General features: G+C 37.6%; 1 protein-coding gene and 1 long non-coding RNA gene across 4 annotated transcripts in view; one reads left to right on the top strand and one right to left on the bottom strand.

Annotated features, from left to right (window-relative positions):
* zeb2b (zinc finger E-box binding homeobox 2b) overlaps positions 1-5,563 on the bottom strand; it is a 95,247-nt gene extending 89,684 nt beyond the window's left edge. For both annotated transcript variants that reach the window (XM_052129829.1, XM_052129830.1), the window contains exons 1-2: positions 5,348-5,563; positions 3,897-4,058 (exon numbers count right to left, since the gene is read on the bottom strand). In XM_052129829.1, coding sequence (XP_051985789.1) covers positions 3,897-3,969 — 73 coding nt within the window. In that variant the 5' untranslated portion in view covers positions 3,970-4,058; positions 5,348-5,563. The remainder of the gene's footprint in view (positions 1-3,896; positions 4,059-5,347) is intronic.
* A 100-nt stretch (positions 5,564-5,663) lies between these two features.
* LOC127646349 (uncharacterized) lies at positions 5,664-11,674 on the top strand. 2 transcript variants are annotated; one of them, XR_007970915.1, is made up of 5 exons: positions 5,664-5,949; positions 6,209-6,366; positions 6,540-6,667; positions 8,811-8,869; positions 10,533-11,674. It is a non-coding gene; the product is annotated as an uncharacterized LOC127646349 (long non-coding RNA). The 2 variants fall into 2 exon arrangements; XR_007970914.1 differs by having other exon boundaries at positions 8,811-11,674.
* Positions 11,675-12,078: the final 404 nt, after the last annotated feature.

Raw genomic sequence — 12,078 nt, 5'->3', positions numbered from 1 at the left:
ATATTTGTGCCTCGGATAATATTAATTTAATTGTAATCTGCTGACTTTGTGTCACACTTTCTGCACTGATTTTTATTTTATTTTGGAGGGGGTGGGGGGCTGTGAAATTCATAATGATGTGGATTATTTCTCATCTTTTCTCACTTCAGTATACTACTTAAAAATACGTATTTTTTTTTTTCTTCCATTAGAGCTTCACTCGAGTATACAACACAGAATATTCCTATTCGTGCATTTGGAATATGTGGATTTATTCTCACATTTCCCAAACTGTTTTTTTTGTCACGATTTTAACATGGTAAAATGTGTTAAATAAAGCCAAATGAAGAGTACAACACTGTTGCATGTCTGTAAATATCATCAGATTAACCCAAATATTTAATAAACGAATGAACAATGGTCAGTCGGGATGCGAAATCCCGTGAAGTTTTGCACGGGTGATTTTTAAAGTTACCTTGCATTTTTAACAATGAGTAAAAATAACCAAAAGTCATTTAAAAAGTCGAATCTCCCATAAGTGTGTAATAATTTCAAAATATTGTTTTTGTATGAATGTTTATCAGTCCTAAATGTGTGTAATATTGTGATCAGCTTTTAAAACAACACATAAACTGTCAAAAATGTTACAAAACCAGGAAAAAAAACGAAATGTTTAAACAGAGTTGCGAGTACGAGCTTTATTACTGGTAGCTGCAGGATTAGCTAAATATATTATAATTAATCCATGCAAAGGAGAGGGAGCATGCGTAGATATTTGTGCATGACAGCCGTTCTTGAAATCAGTTTTGTGGCCACAGATTCCGTACATAAAAAAGTCTAAAGTTTTTAATTAGCATGTGATATTATTAGTTTGTACGTCCTAAATGTTTGGAACAGCGTGATCGTCTTTTACAACAAGCTGAAAACTCTCATAAACATTCCAAAATCAGAGAAAATTCCCTGTGGGAAAGAAAATCCCCTACATCTCTGCACCGGACATGTTTGGATTGTCTTATATGTGCTGATGAATTCAGTTTCCCTGCAAAATGATTGAAATGGTGAAACGGCATCACAAACCGATTGCAAAAATAAATAAAAAATGGTTGTTTTAACACTGACTAATCTTTAATTCGCTGTTCACTGATCATCTCCTCCACTTTCAGACCGACAACACACAATCTCTCCTACACAACAGCAGTGGAACATCTCTATTTTAAAGAGCATCGATAACACAGTATTAATCACACACATCGGTGTTAAAAATGAGGCCAGAAATGTTGTGTGAACTGGCGAGAGATCAGAGTTTGCACTTCCTCTAAAACTCTGAAATCTGAAGTCACAGTTGTTTTCTTTCCGTGTGAGAAAAGCACGCAAAGGTACACGCTCACGCTCCGTTCACCTTACGCACATGTAAATGACACATATTAGAGCTGACAATCAGCTGTGAGCGGCCCCGCTCCTCCCAAACGCGCGACACGGAGGAGGGGCCGCGCAGCATAATGGGGGCACAGAAACAGTTTAGACGGGGTGGAATCTGCCATTGTTGGGGATGAAAGAGCAGCCCGGTCGAAAGAATCGCCCCCTCCTAATTCAGCGGCGAAGGCTCAGCTGCCATAATCAAACACAGAGACTTCTCCTCTCGTCCACAGAGGAGCGTTTCCAAACCTGAATTGATGTAATCAATCTGCCTGAGTGAGAGCATCGCCCGCTGAATGGACGAGCATGTCTTTGTGCTGCGGGAAACGTGTGAAAATATGCGTCTCGGGACGACCCACGGCAGTCATCTGCTCGGGGCGAGGTTGGCTCTTCCTGTCGTTTTAGAGGCTGGATTTGTGAAAGACTTCCCGTAGGTGCAGAAAACACTTTAGGAGTGACCTCTGACATCTACACGTCATATTTAGAGCCACAAATGTACATGCATGAAAACTACTCCACAAGCACTACAGGTATTTTGTGCAGCAAAATGGTGTAAAATAAAAACAAAGGCCCAAATAAAGCACCTCAGAGACTCTGGGAACCTCAGAACAGCTGTTTTACATAAACACAAAACACACAGAGCGAAACCTTCACAGCTGGACAGAACTTCAACACCTGGAGAAAAAGACGGACACAGCGGCATTCTACGGAGTGCCGTCAGAGATCCGGTTCAGCTCAGATTTTTCGTTTTATGCCACATGTTTGCCGGCAAAATCGCAATTTATCTCAGTATTTTGAACCTGGACTAAAAGTTATTTTCCAGTCGGACCACATTCAATCAAACACAAGATTCTTTCCCAGTGAAATGCCCTTTTTGACTAATTAAGGGATACATGGATACTGTGTGTATATAGTTACATTTCTACATTTTTGAATAGATTATCTCGGGTCAAATGTTTGGTACCTTGCACACCTGAGTTCACCTGATTTCTGCAGGTGTGCCAGAACACACATCCGCAGATACATTTCACTCTCGTTCCTAAACTCGAATCCACAGTCATCCAGCATCACTGAATATTTCATCAGCGCCCTCATTTTGAAATGTCTGTCACTTCATATCAGGACCAATTTAATTCTTTCACTGGTGCAAAACAAAAAAAAAAATTTTTTTTTTGTTTTTGTTTTTTTGTTGCAAGTAACCTTAAACAATTAATTCTGTATTATCATGCACCCTAATGAGCATGAGCATTCATGAACTTTCCAAAATTATAAACTCAGAACCAAACAGCACATGTGAATATTTCAGAACCGACTTCATTTTCATGCATCTAAATTATAAACGCACGTGCATGCTTTAAAACTGAATTAAATTAAGAAGCGTTATTAGTAATTAAATGCGTGAAAAATGTCCATCCGGAGAGTGGGACAACAGAATTATGCATCTGAACGGAAGTGCAGTAGGTTTATTTTATTTTTTGAAACTTTAGTGCTTGAAGAGACTCGTGAGGGTGAAATATTGATTTTAGCGGATCGATATGAAACATTTCATAAAGGGAGAGGAAGAGAGAGTATAACTGATGCGAGTTCGCAGCGTTTAATCCGCGTGAAACAGAGGAATTAAAAACTCAAATTTACATACAAATGTGCAGCACACCCCCGGCGGCATCCGAACCAACAAACGCAAACACGAACTAACGCACGATTTTAAATGCAACCCATCCTACAAACCGGCATCGTTTGTGGTTAAATGCTGTGTTTAGTTTACATGATGCACTGGACTGTTTATATGCATATGTAAAACGCCCAAACGCCCCCTTCAAACATGCACAAACACTAACTTGGCATGCATTCAACTGCGTTACCACACACACTGATTCATCTGGAAAATAAATAAGTTTATCAAACTAAACTGTGCATCAGAATGCACAAAAGAAGCATTAATGCGAAACTATTTTTTATTATTTTATTGCATGTGTGCGTTTATTTTTAAAACGCATTTGGGTGACATTTATTGCGACACTGCCTTATTAAACCCACCCCACAGTCCCACACAGATACACAAAAAAGCAAAACACCACAATAAATGACCTCTGATTCCTGCATCTGAGAATGAATGAAAATAATGCACTGACACTGACTACATTCAAGAGCGCTGTGTCTGTGTGTTTGCATTGTCAGCGGCTTGTTGAACAATTTGAAATGTAAAGACGCCGCGTGCATCAAGCACGAGCGCGTATAACGGTGCAGAGAATTTACGCACAAACTTTCATTCCCAAACTTGTACTGAAAAGGACAGAAAAAAGCTACAAAAAAGACAAGCAACGGCCTTTGTTCACAACACCCCTAGTTAAGTCCAATTTCTACATGCGCTCTATTTTATTTACTCCCAACAGGAGACACAAACTGGAGGTCTGATCTCTTTCTCTCTCTGTCCCGTGCAAAGCGCATCCATGCGCACCGCGCTAGCTCCGCGCCAGGACACTTTTCCAAGCAGCTCTTACCGTTTTTCCTCCGCGGGTTGGCTTGTTTTCGCCTCTTACACCGGGGGCCATCCGCCATGATCAGCTCCCGCATTGATAACCGTAGATCAGATGGCAGTTTGCATGGACTCAGAGCCGAACCAACACAATGCTGTGGGAGAGACGCGCGGTGCAACGCTTCCTCTGGCAGCCCATCAGCCCGAGCAGACGAACAGAAAGACAGAGAAACACACATGAGTGAGTGAGGCTGTTAAGAGGCTCTGATATCATTCAGTGAGGGCGCAGCTTTCCCGTGACCATGCATCTGATCACCGGAGAGCATCGGATACGAGCACAGACTGTTCAGACGGATGTATTTGCTTATGGACTTAATAAACAGGCAGTTTTATTGTGCATATTCGTACTCAAAAGGGTGACATATGTGTCCTGTTGCTCTATGGTCTCTAAACAGGAAAAGCCGAATAATAATGAGTCTTAAAGGTCCGAGCCTGGATTACATATTTGACATGTTGCATGCATATACAGTAAAGGCAGTTTTACTTTAACAGCGCGTGCACTGGTTTGATTTGAGCTCATTTTGGGGCGTTTTATTTTTTACAGCAAATGTGTCGCATAGCTAATAAAAATAGAAGATTTGCTAGGTTGCATTAATTTGCATTTTAAGTAAAAATAAATTAAAAATAAAATAAACAGTTTATTATTTTGGAGACGGGATAACTCAACGCATATTGCCTTTCCTGACATTTTTTTGACTGGTTTAATTCTTGCTGGAAGTATTGGTGCATACAGAAAACTTACAATTTAGCTGGATTTTCATAATGTTTGACGATCAACACATATTCGCCCTCTGAATAAAATGATCGCAGCTCAAATAAAACGCATTCAGATACAATTTCAGAATCAAATAGAAAATCGCACTAATCAGGACGCAAACAGCATAAATACAGTTATTTCCAATTTTATTAACTTTGCATTAAAATACATTCTATATATATATATATATATATATATATATATATATATATATATATATATATATATATATATATATATATATATATATAAATATATATCTTTTTTATTATAATTTTTAATTTTATTTTTTTATGTCACAACTGAATTTTTTGGTTACAAAATATCAATAAATGTGTTGCGTTGCTGGAATAATATTCTCCATCATTGACTGCATTCGTCGTATCATGCAGAATATACCAGAACAATAAACACATTTTATGCCTAAAAGCTTTAAAAAATCGTGTGTGGTTGATATATGAAGTGCTGACTTATTCTAAAATAAAATATCAGTTTTGAAAGAGTTCACCCTGTCGCTCAGCGCACCTGTACAGGTGAACGCAAAGGTAAGAGGAAAATACCCACACACCTTTGCGTTTGACTCTCACCCAGAGCATCCTGATTCCAGCAAATATATTTCTATTTTAAAGATGGCTTGAATGTAAATGAGTGCGTCTCACCTTGTAGTCTCGGCTGCAGCAGGAGTGTGTGTTGCGTTGTGTGTGTTATAGTCTCTGAGTCCAGAATAAAGCCTGAGAAACAAGAGGCGCGTTATTCCTGACGCGCAGGTTCGCGACTGACTCCTCTCACAGACTCCAGGACTCAAACCTGCGCTCGGACTGACGCGTTTACACGCCTCTAATGACACTTATTTTTCCTCCTTTTCTTTTCAAGAGAGAGAGAAACACACGCCACCTATCAGCACAGGGAGGGATAATAGAGCCAAACGTGTGTGCATGTGTGTGTTTTGTGAGGAAAGGGACAAGGGCGCGCACGCACGCGCAAACACGCGCGCACACGCGCACGCGCATATAGCACAGAACATCAGGACACATTTAAAGCGGAGACACGAAAAACGTTTGAAGAAAGTTCGAGCACGTTCACTCTCTTTTTCTTCAGCTCCGACTACACACACGATTGTAGGTGGAATAGAAGAGGAGGACGTTAAAAACAGAATGTAGTAAAAGACGAGTTTGATGAGGGAAACCGTCCTGTCAGAAAAAACGCGGGAAGCGCGTGCGAGTTTCTCTAGTGAGGGATTTCGCGCTCTTTGCTGTGACAGGTGAGTCTGCTGGTATACAGGTAAGATTATTATTTATTAAAATAAAACAATTAACACAGTGTAATAGTTTTGTATTTATTTATTTTTTGAGTTTAGTATTTTTGCATACAAATACAATAATGAATTGCTGTTCGAAACGACTTTCAGAGGGATTCTGAGGCATTCAAGGGTGTGAATGAGCATTTTCTGTAGAGATCCTGCATTATTTCTTCATTACTTTTGGTCTTTTACAGCAATATGTGTGTTTTTTATGCTTTAGTGTTGGAATCTTCAGAGGGCGACACTGGTTTGTGTGAATTAATGTATGAGGATAACTAAGACGTCAATCAACTGGCATCAGCTCTGAATGATGCTGTTCAGAAATCATGAGATTGGAGGAATGTGTAAAGATGAATCTAATAATCTATAATCAATCAGGTATGTAATTGTAATTTTTTAATTGTATTTATTATTATTAAAATTATTATTATTAGTAGTAGTATATCCATATATACAGGATTGAGTAAAATTGGACAAATGTAATATTTTACAAATATACTACCACTAATGTGGAGATCTAAAGATTTTCCCTTTACTGTTTTGTGTATTAGGATCATTGTTTATTATTATCCATTTCATTCTATATTTGTTTAAACTGTGCAACTATTTGTGGAGGACTTGAGCTTCATTCGTCCGTGAGCTAGAGTGTGTCCATATGGACCCATTGTATCTAATGAGGGTGAGTGGCACAAATCAATCAATCAATCAATCAATCAATCAAAATCTATCTATCTATCTATCTATCTATCTATCTATCTATCTATCTATCTATCTATCTATCTATCTATCTATCTACCTACATGAAGCACCTTATTAGATTGCTTTATTTTATTATAATTTTTTTTACTACATTCTCCGAAAAAAAAAGGTACAGTTTTAGGTAAAACGGCCATCATTGGGGTGTTTACACTTAAGGGGACTTTTTTTGTACCTCTAGTTTAAATTTAAAACTTGTTTTGGGTAGGCCTACATAATTCATATAAAATTATTTATATAAAAAAAATATATTTATATAAAAAAAAAAAATAACCTTTTTGTCTGCTTAAATATGTACCTAAAACAAGGCTACTTCCCCAGACAGCTTTATACCTTAAATGGTATTTTTTTTTTCTCTGAGAGTGTCTATCTATCTGTCTGTCTGTCTGTCTGTCTGCATGTGAATATTTGACACTTCATTATACATTGTGTGAGACAGCCAAACCCTCATCCAACAACCCTCCGGGTTCATGAATCTGTTCATTTAATGGAGGAAACAGACGCCCCCTCTCTGTGCTCGCTCCTGTTACACCCTCTCCTTTAATCTTGACCTGTCACATATTTTAGCATTTTGATATTAAAAGACTCCTTAGTCATTGAGGCGAATTTCTCCGAACAGTCTTTATCAATGCTGCATTGCAACTTTTTATTAAGCTATCAAGCACGCAAATCCTTTTAGAAAAAGGGAACGATGAATGTGTCATAGAACGAAATATGTGCTTTTGCATTTAAAAAAATTAAATAGGAACATGCTAAAAAAATACTTGCAGAGGCTTTCGTTCTTGTGGAAGATGAACTGCTGTTAAGTTGTGTAATAAATAAAAAGCTAGCAAAAACCATCGCCGTGCTGTTGGAAAAACAATGTGTGTTTTTGTTTGTTTTTTCTCACTTATTGTCATTGTACTGTAAGAACTGCTGTCACGTGTGGATGATGTCTTAGTCATTATTACCTGCACCGTACGCAACAGAACTAGAGTTACGGACGTGTGTTTCATTAGCATTATTATCACAGCTTTCTGTGTGCGTGCACATCACCAGCCAAAAAACCCTGTCCGACTGTTCACGGACTGTTCACCTCTCTGCACATACAGCAACGCATGCACACGCATTACATGCAGTAGCGATTTCTCATCTGTATTATTAATTATGCATTTAGCCAACAAACCCGTTCCATTCACAGACAAATGTTAATGTGAATGACAGCTGTATGGGACGAACGTATATCTCGCACACAGACACATACAGACATAAGAAAAGAAAAGAAGAAACAGATTGATGGACAATTAGAGAGTAGAGTTTGCGGAGAGAGTGATTTCAAAGTCTCTCGAACATATAAAATGAGTTCTTTTACTGTAGCCTCGGGCTGTGCGCGCTCAGATGCGCTTCACTCTACTGTATATAACAGCATTCTGGACTACTGACTGCACAGCTACAAATGCTGTATGCATCAAATAGGTATTGATTTTCACATGTAGCACTTGTTCTGTATAGAGGAGAGACTCACAACATGAATGATCTGATTATTAGCCGACTCTCTACATTTACACACATCAAACAAGAGACATTTCATACGCTCGGCAAAGAGAGCAGTGCTCTCTCTCTCTCTCTCTCTCTCTCTCTCTCTCTCTCTCTGTAAAGAGGTCAGGTCTCCAGTGAGGTAAAACAGTGAGACTCTGAACCAGCCGACATATTTTTAACTATTTTGATGTATGCTTTCTGAGGCAGAGAAGAAATGGAAAACATTCACAATAAATTCTGACATTAATATAGTTATCAAACACACACACACACACACACACACACACACACACACACACCAAAATGTAAGGTCCATTAAAATAGAAACTCTGCCTGCAGAAATAATCACGTATTGTTCTTTTGGAATTAACAATTGACGGTTGTTAAATGAATAATTTATCAAGAACTGGAATAATTGTTGTACCTCTAATCTTGACGTACATTTGCATATGAATCTTGTAAAATCTGCTGCTGTGTTGCAGTATAAACATTGCAGGAGTGTAAATTACATTTATACTAAGAAATAAAACGTGACTTTCTCCTTACAGGATTTTGGCCCTCTTGTGGAAGTACACTCGACCTGCTCGGATATGAGACGCTTGACACAGTGCGTGTTTGAAACCAGTATGAAATGAAAACAATTTCCTGTTTCTGTTTTTAAATCTGTGCATGGCTGCATACAGTAGACTATATGGTTTAATTCTTCCCTAAATGGCATCAGACAAATCATTAATGTCCCCCCTTTGTAAGGGTTTATAAAGGGGGTTATTAATGAGTAATACATCATTTACAAATGCATTATAAATCACTATGCATTTCTAACAACATGCATAAAGGGAGACTTTCATGCAATTGCTTTCCAAACAGTAAGCCATTTTACCTCACCTTATAAATGCTTAATAACACAAATTCAACAGTAGTAACCTATAAAAATGCAGCTTAATGTGAAGTGGACACATATGAAGTATTTATAAAGAAGTTGTAGTCAATACGGTGGACTATATGGTTTAATTCTAAGCTAAATGGCATCAGATAATAAATTACATTAATGTTCCCCCTTTGTAAGGGTTTATAAAAGGGTTTATTAATGAATAATACATCATTTATAAATGCATTATAAATCACTTATATGTGCTTGTAACAACATGCATAAAAGGGAGACTTTCATGCAAATGCGTGACAAATAGTGAGCCATTTTACCTCACCTTATAAATGCTTAATAACACTTATTCAACATTAGTAACATATGAAAATGCACCTTAATGTGAAGCGGACACATATGAAGCATTTAATAATAATCTGGCAACATTTGAGACTTATGTTCATGCAGTTCCATATCGTTTAATTGTCATTAGGCTTTTTAATGTGTTATACTTTATGCTGTGAATGAGATTAGCAGATTTAGGTAACTACTGCAGGACTAGTTAAATTGGGACAGCACTCGGTGTAGCACCATTATTTTGAAATGAACATGACAAGGAAAGAGACACAAGTGAGTCAAGACATTACAGTAATAATATAAGCGGATATGGAGCAAAATGGCATAACCCCTCCTTGAAATGTTATGAATTGTAACATAAAACAAGTGTTATGTTTGTGATTAATGTAAGTATGAATGATGGTATTTATTAAGCATTTATAACATTACAATTAAAATGCTCACCATTCGCAGTGCGCTTGCAAGTCGCCCTTTGTATTCATGTTGTTATAACTGCATATTAATCCTTTATAATGCACTTTTAAATTACTTATAAGTCTTTAATTAACCCCTTTATAAAGCATAAACAATGGGAACGCTTATATGTGTTACAGATAAATGTCATGTCAAATGTTGCAGTACTTGTTTAAAAAACGATGTAACAGACAACGAAACTGTTACTAAGCTGTTACATTCCATTCTTTCCAAAACGGAACAGACACTTTCCATTCTGGTTGCTGATTGGTCGATACAGTGTTCCAAATGTACAACAATACACAACACACACGATATCATTGCACAGCACTTATACAGACCAACTGTTAACCTTAGTTTACATATCAGGAACTAGATCTTCCAACAGAAGAATGCAACTTGATACATTTGATTAAGGAACATTTTAATGCCATTTTGTGCAAGAACCACTAAAAGACGTGCATATAGACAAAATACTGTGTGTCATGCTGAACAAAGAACTTTAACCATGACTATATTCAAAATATGAGTGTTACATAATTAAACATTGTTTCAGACTCAGGTGTATGTCTCTCTCTCTCTCTCTCTCTTCCGGCAGATGCAGCACTTCAAAATACAATCACTTAAAAAGACTCGACACCATTCATATCTCAGCAAGAGACAAAATTAGCAAACCAGCAAATATTTATATTCAAAAGTGTAATGCAAATAAATGCAGTCATCGCCGTGACAACGAACATCTCTCTCTCTCTCTCTCTCTCTCTCTGTGTCTCTGTGTCTCTGTCTCTCTCTCTCTTAAACAGGCAGGAATGGTGAGTTGATTTGTTTTTGATCTTGCTGTGTGTTCAAATAAAAGAGCATTTTACACATTTGATGGCTACAATTAGCTGTCGATCAGAGCGGCTGAGTGCAACACTTACACTCACATTTACATGTCAGTTTGTTGAATAAAAAAAGGAGGGGAAAAAAGATGTTGGATTTTCCTTTTCTGTGTTTGCTGTATAATTTGTGGAGATTTGAGAAAGAGCCGGAACGCAGAGATGCTCATTAACATGTGAAAGAGGCAATCAGGGGACACTGCTGAGACTATTGTCCACACTCATCCACACTGAGAGAGACAGACTGTATTTTATATATATATAGAGAGAGAGACTATATAAGTGTTCAAGAGAAAGAGAGAGAGAGTGTGTGTTATAGTAAACCATGAGCAGTTATCTTTTGCACTGTTGCATTTTACCAATGATGTACACACACATTTATCTAGCAATATAATGAGGACATCCCATTGACATCTAATGATTTTATAAAGCTAATTACCATGATTACAGACATTTTAGGGAAAAAGCTCAAACAAAGCAAATGTATTTATTTGTAAATCATTTATACAAATACAGATGTCACTAAATACCTGCAAAGGGAGGTGTTGTGAGATTTACGATTGCAACAAACTCCCGTAAAAATGTTCATCCAAATATAATAGCTTGCCTCATCCCTATACACATCGCAAATGAAACAACTTTCCTTCTCAGCTGACGTCATAATGCCTTTTTATTCCTCAACCCCTCCCCTCGACCAGCTGTCATAGAGAGACATGTTTTGCCATTCAATCAAATGTCCTGTTTCACTCAAAAACACATCACATTAGAGAACTAAAATGGGTTGTGAACAGCGTTTCATGCTGATTTTGAATATTGTCATGGTGTGTTTGGATTCAATCCAGTCTGAATTACCTTCTAAATACTCTCACTGTCTCTTTATTGCATTCTGTATTTACATTAGAAAATAAATATAAATAACTACAAAATAGTCTATGCAATGCTTTTCACAACAACTTAATGATATTAAGAAATTAACGCCTTTACAACAGTAGACGTGTGTGTGCATGTGTGCATATGTGAGTGTGTGTGAGTATGTGTTTGTGTGTGCATGCGTGCATATGTGAGTGTGTGTGTGCGTGCATGTGTGAATGTGTGCATATGTGAATGTGTGTGTGTGTGCATGTGTTCATGTGTGTGTGTGTGTGTGCATATGTGAGTGTGTGCATATGTGAGTGTGTGTACGTGCTTGTGTGTGTTGGTGTGTGCGTGCATGTGTGTGTGTGAGTGTGTGTACGTGCGTGCTTGTGTGTGTGTGTGTGCAAGTGT

Source organism: Xyrauchen texanus, chromosome 7 (assembly GCF_025860055.1).
Source record: "Xyrauchen texanus isolate HMW12.3.18 chromosome 7, RBS_HiC_50CHRs, whole genome shotgun sequence".
NCBI classification, from domain to species: Eukaryota; Metazoa; Chordata; class Actinopteri; order Cypriniformes; family Catostomidae; genus Xyrauchen; species Xyrauchen texanus.
The sequence above is the reverse complement of the archived record's forward strand: the minus strand, read 5'-3'. Positions and strand labels throughout refer to the sequence as shown.